Source organism: Brassica napus, chromosome A3, assembly GCF_020379485.1.
Source record: "Brassica napus cultivar Da-Ae chromosome A3, Da-Ae, whole genome shotgun sequence".
In the NCBI taxonomy this organism is placed as follows: Eukaryota; Viridiplantae; Streptophyta; class Magnoliopsida; order Brassicales; family Brassicaceae; genus Brassica; species Brassica napus.
Window position 1 is genome coordinate 12,566,231 of NC_063436.1, and position 16,553 is coordinate 12,582,783.

The 16,553-nt window shown below is 35.0% G+C and overlaps 3 protein-coding genes across 3 annotated transcripts; all 3 read right to left on the reverse strand.

Moving 5' to 3' along the window:
* Positions 1-162: 162 nt before the first annotated feature.
* On the reverse strand, positions 163-3,269 carry LOC106388421 (elongator complex protein 3). The gene is made up of 9 exons (XM_013828495.3): positions 2,722-3,269; positions 2,398-2,467; positions 2,151-2,323; positions 1,834-2,008; positions 1,526-1,692; positions 1,237-1,456; positions 1,050-1,154; positions 542-694; positions 163-462 (listed from the first exon to the last, which is right to left on the reverse strand). The coding sequence occupies exons 1-9, from the start codon at positions 3,195-3,197 to the stop codon at positions 304-306; spliced, it is 1,698 nt and encodes a 565-aa protein (XP_013683949.1). The 5' UTR covers positions 3,198-3,269; the 3' UTR covers positions 163-303.
* A 1,414-nt stretch (positions 3,270-4,683) lies between these two features.
* LOC106388422 (DNA repair protein RadA) lies at positions 4,684-8,878 on the reverse strand. Its single transcript, XM_013828496.3, has 15 exons — positions 8,144-8,878; positions 7,922-7,977; positions 7,772-7,830; positions 7,588-7,659; positions 7,241-7,324; positions 6,906-7,013; positions 6,620-6,682; positions 6,461-6,541; positions 6,233-6,298; positions 5,879-6,034; positions 5,589-5,666; positions 5,426-5,464; positions 5,252-5,334; positions 5,099-5,171; positions 4,684-5,008 (listed from the first exon to the last, which is right to left on the reverse strand). Exons 1-15 carry the CDS (start codon positions 8,710-8,712, stop codon positions 4,841-4,843), a joined length of 1,755 nt encoding a protein of 584 aa, XP_013683950.1. The 5' UTR covers positions 8,713-8,878; the 3' UTR covers positions 4,684-4,840.
* Positions 8,879-10,612: 1,734 nt separating this feature from the next.
* On the reverse strand, positions 10,613-13,663 carry LOC106388423. Its single transcript, XM_013828497.3, has 7 exons — positions 12,812-13,663; positions 12,291-12,461; positions 12,099-12,197; positions 11,731-11,856; positions 11,505-11,642; positions 11,096-11,428; positions 10,613-10,992 (listed from the first exon to the last, which is right to left on the reverse strand). The coding sequence occupies exons 1-7, from the start codon at positions 13,487-13,489 to the stop codon at positions 10,765-10,767; spliced, it is 1,773 nt and encodes a 590-aa protein (XP_013683951.1). The 5' UTR covers positions 13,490-13,663; the 3' UTR covers positions 10,613-10,764.
* Between the last annotated feature and the right edge of the window lie 2,890 nt (positions 13,664-16,553).

Sequence of the window (16,553 nt, forward strand, 5' to 3'; positions counted from 1 at the left end):
TTGTTTAGAAATCTAAATCCACTAAAATACACAAACCAATAACACTTCCTAAATCTTGAACTTTGTATTGCAATGTCAGATGTTTTCTATATTAAAGTTTGTGCTATTTCCAGCGAAAACATTCTTAATTCTATAACAAAATTTTGAAATTGCGCCGCAAACTCTCTGTAATGAACTTTTATAGTTTTTTTGGGCAACATATAACTTTTATGATAAAACAAAAGTAGTACAGTCAAAAGGGAACATGGATAGTTCAACAAAAACGTTTACGAATTTTGGGGTTTTAGTAGTTGAACAGGAATCTCAAAGAAGATGCTTCACCATGTAAGGACCTTCCAATTCATAACCCAACTTTCTGTAGTAATGTCGGGTTCCCACACCTGAAATCACACCGATTTTGTTAGAGCGATGTTCTCTTCTAGCAATCCTCTCTGCCTCTTCCATCAGAAGTGTTCCGTACCCCTGCAAATAATTAGACAGAAGATTAATCACAATACAACACCTCCATATAATTGAGTGTGCCAATTTCATCTAAGCGTACCTGATGTTGCAACTTATCAGCCTCCCGACCATGAACTGGTACAGCCGTTCCATATACATGAAGCTCACGGACAACAGAACACTTTCCCATGAGTTCTGGACAAGTTACGTTCTTACCACATTTACGCAAACGTAATAACCCAACAAGAATGTCCTGCGTCCACACAGATAAAATGAAACTGAGGATACAAGTTCACCTATGTATGATAGATATATTAATCAAAAAACACAAACTCACTGTATACAACAGTAAAATAGATGCTGATACGTTTAAAAAACAAGCCCCGTGTCCTACCTAATCTTTTGATAATTTTCCTTTTCTTTAAATCAAAAACATCTATATTCTTTAGATAAAACATAACTTATTGTATCTAATGAGAGAGAAGGAGCCTGAGATCTTTATAAAACAGCCCCTAACTGAAGTCAGACAGATAGGGTAGTAGTTTCTTGACTAGCCTTCTCAGTACTATCCTATGAAACTTGAGGATGTGAGATTATGAAGCTCGTACCTGGCGTGTATCTTCATATGAAAGGAATGTCTCCCAACCTTGGTTTGCAGTGTAATCACGACGAACAAGCTCTACTTGTTCTGGCTTGATTTTGTGATGAATGTCCTGTACTCAGAGCATATGAGTACATATTTGTTACGAAAATTCAGTATTCAAGAAAAAAAAACCAAAAAAAAACATTTGGCACCTGAATTCCAGCTTCGCGAGTGCGAACATCACGGCATTTAAGGCCCAAATCATCCATTCTTGCCAGAGCCAGCTCACGGAGATTTCCTTTTTCAACCCCCGACGTAACCAGAGGCATAGGGATATCACGCTGAACTCTATAAACACGTGTCCATGGAGGCACCATGGAGAGAATCCTTGCAACTATATCCACAAGTTGCTCAGGTGGATAGTTTCGGTATCTGCAGAAAAGTGACCATGATTAGCGCTTTTTCTCTTGTAGCATATTCTTGTAAGTTAGAACATTATACCTCCCAGTTTTCCATAATTCGTAAAGGCCAGTTCCACGTATCACAAGGGTAGGATATATTTTTAACCCATCCGCTCTGAATGACGGACTCTCGAAAAACTCCTTGAAACTTTCCATGTCTCTCTCAACCCCAACATTAGGAAGATCAGGCATCATATGTGCAACCACCTATAAGCAAAACAAAACAAAGTAGTTTATAGCAGCTGTCACCGAAGAAAAAGGCTCACTGCTAAATAATGAACAGAAACATAGAAAGTGAAAGAGCTGTCAAGACGAACTATTAGAAAATATTCATCAAAGAGTAATCACCTTGAAACCAGCATCTTTAGCCAAGCAGAAGCAGTCGGCTACCGCAGCAACAGTATGACCTCTATTTGTGTCACGGGCAACATCTTCATATGTGCTCTGGACACCAATCTCTAGTCGGGTGCAACCATAAGTCAGCATTTGCCTTAGATGAGGTCCAAGACAGTAATCTGGCCTCCTGGATAAGTTATACAACATATTAGAAAATTGTATTCATAGATTTGAATTTCACTCTTCCATTTAAATTGATCAATGAAAAAAAGAAAACAGCAATCGAACACGAAACTAAAAGTAGGATCATTAATCTAAACAACACTCACGTTTCAATCGTCATGCCAATGCATTTGGTTGCACTATGTTCAGAGTAAGTAACAGCTTCTTCAACATTGGCAGAAGTGTATCCGGACAAAGCATCATGAAGGTTCCGTATGAAGAAATCCCTGTACTCAGCAGGAAGCGACATAAAAGTACCTCCCATCAAAATGAACTCAACCTGTCATTCAAATCACGAGTTAACCCATCTGCCCTCAAAACTGAAATTAATATTAGAAAATATCAAACTCTAACCTTATCTACACTGTGACCCAACCGCTTCAGCTGATCTATCCTGCTCCTTGCCTGAACATATGGATTATACCTAACACAAATAATAAACATAAAACTTGCATCCTCAATTACAAAAACAGAACAAAGAAATTCAATGTTCAAAATCTCAATATAAGAATCCCATATCCATTAGATTCCATCAGAGAGAGTAACAATCTACATTCTTGTTCATAATCTAAAAGTTTTATCTCCCAAATCATCAAAAATCTACAATGGCAATTACAGTTCAAAACAATTTCAATTTATAATACGTCTTAGCAACAAATAGTTGAACTCTTCTTTCACCTGGCTCGAATAGCTCGCATGCTGGTAGGCTCATAACCAGTGTAAGACTGAGTACTATACTCGAAGTCAGAATCAGGTCCACCTGGACAATACACGCATATATTCCCCGTCGTCGCTATGTGGGGGCACCTGTGCGGTTTCGACATAACCGCCACCACCGCGATTCCTGAAGCGGTTCGGACCGGTTTAGCGCGGAGCTTCGGGAGGAGAGTCTCTCTCTCTGAGTCAGGCAGCGCCGCTATCATCTCCACTAGCTTCGGCGCTCGCGCTAGGCCGTATTTCCGGCAAGCCTGGGTTTTAATCGCGTTTAGGTCCACGTTCTCGTTGCGGTGGGAGCGCTCGATCATGGTGCTGACGATCTCCGATATGGCGCGAACTCTAGCTTCTTCCTCCGTTAGTCCACGGCCTTGGAAGCCGCCGCGACCTGGCCGTGGTTGCTTTTTCGATTCGCCGTTCATCACTATCGCCGTCGCCATCTCCGCAAAACCTAAGCAAAATCGCGTACGGGTTCAGACTTTGTGTTAGTGACTTCTCTAAACGCCACCGTTTTTGTGCTCTTCATTTTATTTGCTCCGACTTCTTTTTTTGGTTATTTTTTGTGTTATTTCACAAATTCTCACTTAATTAAACAAGAGAATATTACTGTTTTTTTTAAGAGAATATTACATCTTAATCCCTTTTTATCTTGAGAAATTTACCTATATACACTTTTTGTCTTTGTTTGATAAAAAACACTTTGTCTTTTTACTAACAACATAAGACACTTTCAACTTTCAGTGTAGCGTTTGTCAAAAGCTGGTTCCAACTAGCGTTTGCGGTTGCGGGAGGATAAAAAAAATTCTTTTTTTCCAAAACAATATAAATACAAAAATAAAAATATTCAATAAAAAAATTAAATTGGAATTATAAAAATGCTAAAATATATCTATTATATTTTAATTAATATTATAAAACTTTAAAATAAAAATATTTTCTATATTTTTAAAAAAATTAAACTATAACTTTCTAAATATAAATTTTACATTTATTATAATATTATTATTTTTGATATTTTTATAATTGTATAAAATGTAAATATTGTTAATTTATTATTTAACCGCTGCTGCACTTGGTAGTTAACCACTCATAAGTATCCCGCAAACGCACCAATTTTTAACCGCAGAACCAATCGTACAAATCTCTTAAAACTGCTAGAAACCATAACCACCCGCATCCGCAAACTTCCGCAACCGCAATCGCTGCGGTTGAACCAGTCAAGCCCTTAGTGACATTATTGGTGAATTTTTAGAAAATTGTTACAAATTGATTGGTTGATGACTTTTAACTCTTATTTATTGAAATTAAATGTAAAAATTAAAGGGAAAGTTTCAAGTTTACCCCATGTTTAGTATTAATTCATGTTAAAAAATTATTTAAATAAATAATAAAAATAATAAATAATAAAAAAAATTATACTTTTCCTTTTTGAAACTTTTCTCTAACTTTTTTTTTCAAAATTCAAAAAAAAAAATTGAAACTATTTTAATTTATTTTAAACTTTAAATATTTATTTATTAAAAAATTGAATTCTTTTTGAAACTATTTAAAAAAAATCATTTAAACTTTAAATATTTATTTAAATATTTTAAAATCCTAAACTTATTCTTCAAATCTAAACTCTAAGTATAGATTAGTTAAGCTTAGAATTATAAGTGTTTGTTTACCTCTTTTAAACCAAATGTAAATATGATTAAGATAAACATAAAAATTGGTATTAAAAATATGGTAGTTTAAGCAAATTTTCAAAATTAAAAGTAAATCTAGAACCAATAATATTACTTACAAAATAATCTAAAAAGTATTATAAATAACAACTTATGGTAAGCATTGCCAAAATTATAGGAAAACTAATAATGTTTGATAAATTATTTTAATTGATAAACTATATAATCTTATCCATTTGTATTTCTTTAAACCTATTAATGAAATTTACTTGAAAAAAAAAGAAAGAATATAAAATATATTTTTCTGACACAAAGGCATTAATTATAGATTACTCTCCGAATATGGTTTAAGCCCCCTAAATGTACTGAGCTGAAAAAGAAGGTAAAGAGAAAAAAAAAAAGTTTGATTACTCTGATTATCCCCTAAACACAGAATTGATCAACTCTTTCAGATTCTTGCACCCAATGATCTCAATCTCTTTCAAACCTAGCGATTTTAGTGACTTCTCCACTGATTTGGGAACCACACACTTGGTGAAACCTAGCTTTGCCACTGTACTTACCCTTTTCTCCATTCTTGGTACCTGTATTACCATTATTATCCTTTTAATCACATTTCATCAAAATTCTAAATAACAAACGTCAGCTGATTCTTCCAATGACATTAAGCTTACCGTGCGAATTTCGCCTCCAAGACCAATCTCGCCGATGAATGCCACACCGTGAGGAATTGGAAATTCCAGGAAACTGCAATCAAAACAATTGTGCAGCTAGTACCAAGATATATCACTCTTTAAGAGACCAAAGAGTAGTAAACAACGCCTCACCTGCTACAAATTGCTGCTGCTATTGCAAGGTCACCAGCAGTCTCAGAGAGAGCCATCCCGTTAGCAACGTTCAGAAAGATACCCTACAAATACCAAAATTATGTTTTTATTATCACTACTAAGTATTCACATAAGATAGTGAAGGGCAATACTGCATACTGACACAATACTTACAGATTCCTGAATCCTAAGTCCAGCTTGCTTCATAAGAACCTGTGATATGATAGACCAAAAAAATAACAATAAGATAATAGGAAAAAGTAAAGAGGGACTGTGCCAAACGTATGTTGTTTTTGGACGACAAGCAAAGACAGTGTAAGACGTTTGTTGCACTAACCGCAATTATCATGTCAGCTCTGCTTGCTTGAACACCATTGACATGCCTTGAAACTGTTGAGCCAGTCGCACACAACGCCTACATAGAGAAAAAAAATCAATGTTTCAGTAGGAACTAAAACACATATGGGACTGCTAACGATGAGGTCAGCACCTGTCGTCTATTAAGAACCTACATACTACGGCCAATGAAAGTCATATGATTCTCTCATCATACTGACAATAGCAAAATCTATTAGGACTTTCAAAACGCAGTTTGGAGTTCTGGAGCATAAGAAAAGAATTATTTACCTGAACTTCAATGAGGAAACTCCGAGATCCATCCATCACAACTGCTACGGCTAATCCAGCTAAAACATCTGAATCTGTGTTCTGTTGACTAAGATATATGCCACTAGGGTTTGAGACCACTTCAAGCCCTGCTTGCGACATCTCAAAAACTCCAAGCTGACAAAGAGGATAGCCACGAATTTATTTTCCATAATATCACTACTTCGAATCAAAAATAAGTGTGCAGTTTAGAGATGAGATGCTTGAACTAGACAATTGTAGAGACAAGGCAAAAAAGCCACCAAGGGAAGACAGTATTATGAATTAACTGGCATACTAGCTTTACATGGTTATATCAAGGATTTGCATATATACCTCATCAGTCGACCCAAACCGATTCTTCACAGATCGAAGCAAGCGGTAAGTTGAATGTTCTTCACCCTGAAATTTGAAAGAAAAGAAATGTCAAATTCATAGTCTAGAAAAGAGGTTACCAGACTAATCAAAGCAATATAATTAGAATTACAGAGCGCCATTTATTGAAGAAGAAGATATCATCATGATTGCATATCTCAACACACCAGAAAACAAAAAACGGATCACCTCCATGTACAACACAACATCTACTATGTGCTCCAAAACACGAGGTCCTGCAATATCTCCTGCTTTTGTAACATGTCCAACCTAAACCAGAAATTAGTCTGCATAAAAGATCTGATCCAGATATTCAAATTAGATATAGGAAACAATTGGCTTACTCACCAAGAAAACAGGGACATTTGATTTCTTAGCAAAACGCAACAAGGTTGATGTGCACTCTTTAACCTGTAACCATCAGAGATTGCAAAAAAAAAAAACTAACCTTCTCAGCGAACAGACAGAAATTAAGGGAAGATTATACGCAATGAAAAGGAGAATGCTGGAGGTCGGTCTTATAGATGGGAGGCAACAAAAAGCAGAGCTACGGTTTAACTTTCTTGCTCATAGTAATTAGAAGAGTATTTTTTTAGTCAGGGACTAAGCGAATACAGGAGGAAAACTTTTGAACCTGTGTGAGACCACCAGCGCTTCCAGTCACCTCTTTTAGATAAACCGTTTGAATTGAATCAATGATGAGAGCTCGCGGAGAGAGCCGATGAGCTTTTGTTAGAATATCCTGATATAAATTAAAAAACAAATGATTCGCTTCATCAAATTACCATGTTCTAAAAGAACAGTTAAAAGGCTTAAGAATATCACAAAGTATAGAGTTGGTGTCTGACATGAGGAAGGTTAACAACTAGGCACGAAAAGGAAGGAATGCCCTTGCATTGCTTAGGCGTTTAGAGAATGTGACTTGTTTATTTACGATAAGAGAATACTAATCCACGAAAAAAGGTATACCTGAAGATCAGAACTGGAAAACAGGTAGAGCTCGTCTGTTTCAATTTTCATCCTGTCAGCTCGACTTCCTATTTGGTCGACACTCTGCAGAAGAATATAAGATCCTATGAAGAACATGTAACCGATGCATGGGATGAGATCCTCCAGAACATACTAAAAGTACCATATCTCTACTGTAAATGACAAAATGAGAGAAGAAAAACAGCCCTAGCTAACATTATTTAGACGCATGTAAACCTCACTTGAAGCATCTCAAGCAGCATAGTCAACAAAAATACAGCGACGGAGCATATATTAAATCCTGATGCGCGGATATTTAGGAAGGAGACTACAAGTCTACAACTAACCTCTTCACCAGAGACATATAAGACCGGTGCTGGTTTGGCCAAATCGTTCCCGTCAGCAATTATAGATGCAATCTTCCATTTAAGAAAAGAGAGAGAGAGAGAGAGAGAGAGAATCAGTGAGCCACTAATCAAACCAAGGTGAAAAAAATAATCAATTCAAACATTATTAATCAGATATATTAACCTGCAATAACAAGGTACTCTTGCCAATACCAGGGTCACCACCAATCAAAATCAGTGAACCTACCATAGTAAGTCAAAAGGAGAGAGCTTTGGATAAACAGATATAAAAGAAGAGAAAGGGATCACATGGTGAAGACAGAGACCAACCAACCTGGTGCAAGACCACCACCAAGCACTCTCCCAACTTCATTCCCAAAAAGTCCTGGCCTAAGAACACAAAACGCTATCATGTAAACATAAACATTCAAACCGGTTATCATCGCAAGAAATGATATCTCCTACAACAAACAGTATCCTAGATTGTAACAAAATCAAATCATCACAAACCTATGTGAGCTAGATTGTAACAAAAACAAAATCAAAAGAAACATACAAAGAAATTCTCCATTGCTGATGAGTAATCCCATCAATAACAGAACTCAATTTGAGTGGCTGCGCAACTCCTTGCTCAGGTAACCATGCCAAACCAGCACCTTCCGAGCCGCCGCCACTAGCTACACCACCGCCACTTGCACGTGGCTCAGAAGAGCCTTCAGAGAAACGCCGCATGGTCCCAACTTTGTTGCAAGCGCGGCAGCTTCCCCACCATTGCCCTTCCGAATGCCCACAGCTCTCACAAACCCAGGAAGTTCTCACTTTACCTTTCTTCTTGTTCATAACCACTTCACCTGGATCCCATCCCCGAGCGCTGCTTGAACCGGCGGCTTTTCTGTGCTTCTCCTCCGGTTTGTCTTCTCCTCTGCTCGAAATCGCGCCTGGTGAAGCCTGTGTCTTTGTATCGACGTCTGAGATGGAACTGACGGTTTGATTGGAGAGAGAGTCGAAAACGGAGGAGAGGCGGCGGACGGGGATCGTGACCGGAGAGAAGGAGGATCGGAGGAGGAGGAGAGAGTTGGCTCGAGTGTAGAAGCATCTCAAGCTATTCATATTTGGGATTGACATAGAATCTCAGAGAAATTTTGCTTTTGCTACAACTGCTTGTTAGGGTTTGAGGTTGGGGAAACCCGCCAGTTTCACAAATATGTTTTTGCCGCTATGTCTTCCCTTTCACATTTCCCCCATCTTTCTGCTTACACACCCTGCATAAAATGTTTAAAGTTGTGTTACATAAAAACACACTTTTGGTGGTTTAAAGTAACACAAAGGATCTGAGTGGTGATCATTCTGAAAAAAAAAATAAAATAAGAAATGAATGTAGAAGAATAAAATAGTAGGAATGAAAAAGAACTGATAATCCTTCTCAAATTTTAGAAAAAATGATTTTGTTCTTTACTTTTCTACATAAAAAAGATAAAAGAGAATGAGAGAAAAAATCATTATTTGTAAATTGTGATTTTTTTTAGAAACTTTAAAAAATGCATTGTTTCTCGTCATTTATTAGTCACTATTCATACCCAAAAGTAATCGAAGAGTCACTATAAACCTATTTAAAAAAATTATTGACAAAACTACTCTTTTAAATTAGTATTCTACTTTATTTATAGATAAATTTTCTATGATAATCTTTTTTAATTTATTTTTACAAAATATTTTTCAATAAAAAAATAACCAAAATAAGTTTTATTATAAAATAAAAATTTATTTTTATTATATGGTTAACTAATCTTTTTTTTTTGATCAAAGGTTAACTAATTTAAACTTAAGTGGGAGTTATTGGTTATAGTATTTTAATGAATTTAGGATTCTTTCTTGGATTTAAATTTTTTTGATAAATACATAGATTTTAAAATCAAATAACTAGATTTCAGAATCAATGATATAGATTTCAGAATCAAAATAACTGGATTATCATAAATCAGCCAAATAGTTAAGTAGAGATACCATAATGATAATAGTGCCTACAGATTCGTATATCACTGTTTACATCATCATTATATACAACTTGTATCTTCGTATGAAAGTGAATTAACCTCCACTTTGTAACTGGCTGCGGCTAACATTGTCCAAATAAGCTCTCTATATCAGTTCGTTTATGTCCTGATAATCATAAGTTCAATGATTAAAGATAGACACTGATTAACTGCTTTACGAAGCAAGATTTAAAACAGGAGCAGCTACGTACAATAATGTAGAGGTCTCTTATTAACACCAGAGGAAGTTGCAACAAAATAGCCGCAAGAAGGTACCGAGGAAGGCTAATCATTGAACTAATGATAGAGGTCTCTTTTAGGGTTTTAAAGTGTTTGTTTCTTTTGTTAATTTTCTAATGTATAGTAGAGATTATATATAAAACTATGATAGACCGACCACTACGATAGAAATAAAAAACCTAGGAAAATGTAGAAATTGGACAATTGAAAAAATAGAAAACTTTCAAAAGTGTGATGAGTTCTCAATGTTTTTAAATGTAAAAGTTACAAGCACACTACCGTTTAACAAAATAATCATATCTTTGTGAGTGCTTGTTACAATTAACGTATGCAATACATATATACGAAACTTGGTGCCAAAAAGATATTAGGAAAACCAATAATACAGATTTGTCAAAATATCAAGATTCAACTCAATATTTGCTCCTTTGTATTTTTAACTTAAAATCATTCATAAATCCATTCAAATCTAATTTTAAATCAAATCTTCAAACAAATTATTATTATTGAATAACACCTGATTTTAAAATCTATTTTAATATCATAAAACCAATAACAGTTGATTTGAATATAGATTTTAAAATCATATAACCAATAACAATGAATTTGAATATGGATTTTAAAATCATATAACCAATAACACTAGATTTGACTTGTATTTTCAAATCCATTAAAATATATGAACCAATAACACCCCCTAAGATTTATATTTTGCTTTACTACTACTGCTTGTTGGGGTTTCAAAACGCGGATTAAAATCTAGTACGTCCTTGAAATGCTTAATTAGTCAGACAACTATGTCCTGAACAAAGACCATAAAATACTATACATGGACATGTCGTCTCTTTGTGGTACGACAAGTAAAACATTAAAAAGACCTACAATTGCTTGCTGTCACGAAGCCTTAGATCAATGAGCGGCTAGAGAGCACAAGACTTCCCGAACTGATTCTGTGCCTTAGCTTCCACGTTTCATTTAGAATATCCGCACTGTTAGGTCGCTTCAGATACTCGGACACATCTATCTTTAGTCTTCTTATGGGACTCACAGTCTTTGTGGCTGACTCATAAGGGCTCCAACTTCCTCTGCTACTCATGGTACCATTGCTCGTCCCTTGCCCACTCGATCCATCCTATCAGGACAAACATTCATGTCAGAGAAATTTTCTACGTAACATAATCCAACAATAGTTTTAGACTAGAAGCAGCATTGTCTGTGCAAAAACACATTATTACCTGAGTTGGATCAGATTCCCAGACAAAAGGTTTTGCATTTGGCGTGTGGGGTGACTTGTTAAGGCATGTCAGTGCAGCATAAGTGTCATCTGGCGTTTCCCATTGCAACCACGGAAGCATAACACCGTCCATTTCAACAGGAACACTCTTTGGAACAGTGGTGCTTTGAGAGCTTTGTGATTTGACCAACCCGAAACTTGAACTACTTTCGCTCTTCTCATCTTCAAATGATGAAAAGTCTGTGTCTTCTATGTTCGAAATGAATTCGTCGATGAATTGCTCTGCTTCATCTGTCAAACACATGGACGACCTCCTGCTCCGGTCCTTGCTCCTCTGTAATGAAACAAAAACATGTTACAAGCAAAAAAAAATCTAACCATAAGTTGGACTTGAGAATTGTAATGCTTACCTTCCGCGTCCTTGAAGGCTTTTCATCAGCTTCAGAGCTATTTTCAATGAGCAACTCTTTCAAGTTCGTAGAGAGCTCCCTACCACGCCGCTCCTCCAACATTATCTCAGCCAACAAATCTCGCTTGCGCTCCTCAGACTGCCAAATTCAAGGAGAAAAGATGTGTTGTGTGTTTGGTCGTTGACTCCTCAATGAAAGAAGCTATCAAATATAAGCAATTTTGTACCTCTTGCAATTTTGTTGCATAACCTTTCGTAAATGTGGATATAGCAGCATGGTGATCATCATCATGGGATTTTCGCTGGGAACCATACTCAGAGTTTCCCAAAGATTCTCTTTTCTTAGGTGTTACCTGTATTAACATCGTTCATTAAAAGAGGAGAATCATGTTTCACAGGGAAGTAGCCGATACATCAATTAACAGTCTACGATATTGCTCAATTTCTATCATCCATTCTCATATTTCACTCAGATGTTCTCACTTTAAAAGCAATATCCAGAAAGATCTGCTCTTTTAAGAGGCATTGGTTTTTCGAACAGAGAGTGGTCCCTTATATATAAGTAAGCTAACGAAAGAGAAAGGATCCCACAAACCTTATTTTGGGCATAAACGGTCCTAATTATCCTCTCAGCTCCATGTTTGATCGAGCTGGACTCCTTTCCTTCATCATCTGTGACTGCAGAAGAATGGCTCTGTAACATCACAAACAAAGCATTTTCAGAATCATACAGAGAAATTAACCAAGCCTCTAAGAGAAACGTCCATGGGCAAAACAAGTGACTTACAGAGTAGCCATCATGATATTTGATTGGATTTTGACTAAGAGACCTCCTAGGACCTTGTCTGTGATCCGAAGCTGCAGGTTTACCAGACCCACCATTTAGACTCTTTCCACTCATGACACTCTTCTTCAAGTCCCTTGAATTGCTTGAATGCTGTACTTGATCTCCATCACTCTGTTTCACAAATAAAAATCATTGCTCATATCAACAAGCCAAATACACACAACAATGAAAATGCTCATACGCTACTCCTACTGTTTTAAGATGGCAAAGCCAGAAGACAAACAAATATAACTATTATTACAAAACATAAATATGTATAACAAGTATGGTAATGTTGCTACAAAGTTGTCAAATAATTACAGCTGAAAAAAACGTTATGGAGTGATAATTATAGCTTCATCCTAAAAAAGTTCACTTTATAACTAAAAAGTTAAAAAGTTCCTAATAGATCATATCACACCACACCACACAAGAGGGCCCAGAGAGAAACTATAAGAATTGTGAGTGTGTGTGTGTTTTACCTCGGAATTGTCAATCCGGCGGCGGACAACAGAAAGCGACCGTTGCCGCCGCGAATTTTCCTTTCCCCGATCTGCCCCAATTGCTCTACCCCTAATTGCATTCTCGCCGGAATTAACCCTCTCCCGCGGCGGTTGTCTAGACACCGACCGTCGCCGGCTCGAAATGCTCCTTCCCGGATCTAATCCACCACTCTTCCCGGCAATTTCTCTCGTCGACGGATTTCTAGACAACGACCTCCGCCGTCTCGAGCTTTCGGTGTCCGCATCCAACCTCCGTAAGCCACCGTTACCACTAGAACCAGCCCTAGATACAGACCGCCCGCGTCTCTGCGAATGCGTCACGTCTCCTACTCCTCCTCCTCCGCCGCTGGACTTCCTCGAGCCGGATCGTCCTCTTTCGCTGCTGCTGAGCCCGCTCTCGCTGGAGAAGGACTCGAAAAACTCGACGGCCAAGTCGTCGAGGCTGATTTCGCCGAATCCGGAACCTCTCACGGTGTTTACGAATTTTCCCTTTCTCATCGGAGTCGCGTCGGGGTCTGGATCCGGCGTACGGTGGGAGAAACGGCTCAAGCTCCGGTGCCTCCTGGGGATGGACCTCCGTGTTGAGTAAGAGGAGTCGTCGCAGCTCTCCGAAGATTTAGCTAGTGTCGTCGTTCGCTTGAGAACGGAAGTCGCCATGGAGGAGGACTAGTGTAGGAAGAGGAGCGGATGATTCGACATTTTGAATTTTGTTGAGCTGTTCGAGGAATCATATGCATATGCTCAATTAATTCAATTTTGGACTTTCATTCAATTCGAATTTTAATAATATCCATTTTTTTATTTTATTTTATCGATCGCATATCTAATTTTTAATTTGGGATATTAATTATTACAAGATTATTGATCATACATCCCTAAACCTTAAATCTTAAAGCCGATAATCCTCGGCTAAACAAGTTAACCATGAAATCTATAAGCAAAAGCAAAATTCTGAATTTTTATCAAATTTAATTATAAAATTGTTTTTTTAGAGCAAAAAAATGGTAAATATGTCCCTTTATACTAATCTATACTACTTTATGTTCCATTAGACTATTTTTTTTCAAAATGACAGTAATACCCTTAAAATTATAATTTTTTATTCATTTTTTATTTTTTTTTGTTTTTTTGTTCCTTTTTCGTTTTTTTATTTTTTTTTTTTTAAATGATTTTTTTTTTCAAAATATAAAAGTGAATATTCCCAAATATTTTGTTTCCATATTTTTAGGAATTGATTTCTTATCCGTAGAATACAACTAATATGTAGAAATTGGTTTCTACAGTTTTTTAGAATTATAGTAATGTTTAGATTTTGATTTCTACATGTTTTAGATTTATAGTAAATCTGTAGAAGTCGGTTTCTACGTGTTTTAGATTTATATTAATGTGTAGATTTTGATTTCTAAAGATTTTAGAACGATAGGTTAAGCGCGGAATGTGTATTCTAAATAATTTTATAATACTCTTATTTACGTAGATCATGTATTCTAAACATTGTAGATTCAATGAAAAAAGTGGATTTCGTTTTCTACTTCGTAGAATGTCATTTCTACTTTATTTAGAACATAATATGAAATTTATAATTTTAACTTTTTTATAACTGGAAAAAATATCACTAAGTTCATATAGGTATTTTATCAAAAGTTTCTATTTTTCCAATTTTTTTTTGTTTGTAAAACTATTTATTAAATTTATTTTCAAAAATATTAAAGGGTGTTGTAGAAAAATATGACACAAAATATAGATTAGTCTATAGGGACATAGTTACCATTTTTTTGCTCTAAAAAAACAGTTTTCCCTTATAAATATTAAATATTTATGTACTTGTAGAACTAAGGAAATCTATAGCACCAGCTTGTTTTGGGGATTTAATATGTTTGTATGTGTGTGCACATGCTTAATCTCACACTTCGTTAGATATTTCATATTTTTATCTAAGTATATCTGACTCTTGTTATTTAAGGTTAATTTAATTTTTTTTTGGTCAAAAGATTAATTTAGTTTATAATTTCAAATTAATTCAAATTTTTCAAATTCATTTTTTAAATGAATCAAAATCTTACAGCACCAAAATTCTATTAAAATTTATGATATTACTGTGTGATCCTCAAAAGAAAATTGGTTAAAACATTATCCAAAATTATAAAATCATTAATGACAGAAAATGATAAAAGAATCTACAAAAATAAATAAACATGAGCTCCTTTTTAAAATATAATCGTAAATCTCAAATTTAACCAGTCTTTTTGAATATTTATTTTTGTAGATTTAATATTTTTGCAAATTTTGTAAGAGATTTACTTACTTTAGACCATGTGTCAAAATTCTTATGTAAATGTCTTAATGTTTTATAATGTTATACCAAGAGTTTTATATACCTTTAAATCGAAAAGTCTTTGCTTTTTTTTTGACATCGAAAAGTTTTTGCTTGTTGTTGTTGATTTTCAGATTATAGAAAAGAACTTGAGGGAGAAAAGAGCAAAAATAGAAAAAATAGCAAAACAAGTTGAAAATGGTCTTCTCGTTTTCCTTAATTCTAAAAGTACAAAAATATGAAATATTTCTAAATAAGTTTGATAAAAACTCAGAAACTTTTTTTATCAAAAAGAGCAATTTTTTGGTTACATTAATTGATTGAGATAAATTTGCTCTTTGAATGTAACTTGAGGGTATGTATTTTTAGGTGGATAAGAACCACCATGAAACCAATCAACTTAAACGAGTTTTTTTTTTGGACAGCTCTTAAAAGAGTTTATTTACTTGATGATTTGGTAGGATTTTTTTTCCAAGTTCCATAAGCTGGGTGAACGATCTATTCTCCCACGATAACTATCATATAACATCAAATATCCACCAAATTATGGTCTCATACTATTTTTCTTCGAATTTAAAGTTGTAAATTAATTTTTCCCTTGATCAAAAATTATAATCTTATTTCTTCCGGACCAATAATTCGAGACTTAATAACCCATCGACCATGGTTTTTATTGGTTTAGTGTTAACCAACCAATTTTAAACCTGGTTAACCAATTAAAATTGCTCAATGGAACCATAACATTGCAATTTTCCGTTAAAACCAAAAATCGCAATTTTCTGTCAAACCAGGTAATTGTGTATTTTCCACCAAAATCGTAAAATAGTGTTTTCCCGTCAAAACTGAAAAATAGTAATAATCACCCCAAAAACTTAAAATTTTATTTCTTTGCTAAAACTAGAAATTTTCAATTTTCGTTTAAATCTTAAAATTGCATTTTCCGCCAAAAATTTAAAATTTCCGTCAAAACCAAAAAAATTGTGTTCCCCCACCGGAAAACTTTGTCTTCCCATTAAAAAAAAAAACTGTGTGTTTCCCGCCAAAAAACTGTAAAATCACGTTTTCCCTCAAAATAAAAAAATCATGTTTCCAATCATTATAAGAAATTGTTCGTGTGTTCCGCTAAAACTGTAAAATCGTGTTTTCCGCTAAAATCAACAAAGTCGTTTTTTTCCGTGAAAACCCATTAAAAGAAATTGTTCGTATTTCTGCTAAAACTGTAAAATCATATTTTTCCGCTAAAATGAGCAAAATCGTTTTTTCCGCAAAACTTTGTAAAATGCAAAATTAATTTTAGATATATTTATTTGAATATTATAATAAGTTTATTGTTAAGAATATAAAACAATGTCCTTTTTAGTTTATTTAACTATTAATATTCAAATGCTATTATGAAAAAACGAACAA

Coding starts and splice junctions, on each gene's coding strand:
- LOC106388421 (XM_013828495.3), bottom strand. CDS start 3,197: ATGGCGACGGCGATAGTGATGAACGGCGAATCGAAAAAGCAACCACGG. Junction 2,009..2,150: donor ATTGGCATGACGATTGAAAC/GTGAGTGTTGTT, acceptor TAACTTATCCAG/GAGGCCAGATTACTGTCTTG. Junction 463..541: donor CTGATAAGTTGCAACATCAG/GTACGCTTAGAT, acceptor AATTATTTGCAG/GGGTACGGAACACTTCTGAT.
- LOC106388422 (XM_013828496.3), bottom strand. CDS start 8,712: ATGTCAATCCCAAATATGAATAGCTTGAGATGCTTCTACACTCGAGCC. Junction 7,978..8,143: donor CAGCAATGGAGAATTTCTTT/GTATGTTTCTTT, acceptor TTGTGTTCTTAG/GCCAGGACTTTTTGGGAATG. Junction 5,465..5,588: donor GAGCTGACATGATAATTGCG/GTTAGTGCAACA, acceptor ATCATATCACAG/GTTCTTATGAAGCAAGCTGG.
- LOC106388423 (XM_013828497.3), bottom strand. CDS start 13,489: ATGGCGACTTCCGTTCTCAAGCGAACGACGACACTAGCTAAATCTTCG. Junction 11,857..12,098: donor CCGTTTATGCCCAAAATAAG/GTTTGTGGGATC, acceptor ATGTTAATACAG/GTAACACCTAAGAAAAGAGA. Junction 11,429..11,504: donor AGCCTTCAAGGACGCGGAAG/GTAAGCATTACA, acceptor GTTTCATTACAG/AGGAGCAAGGACCGGAGCAG.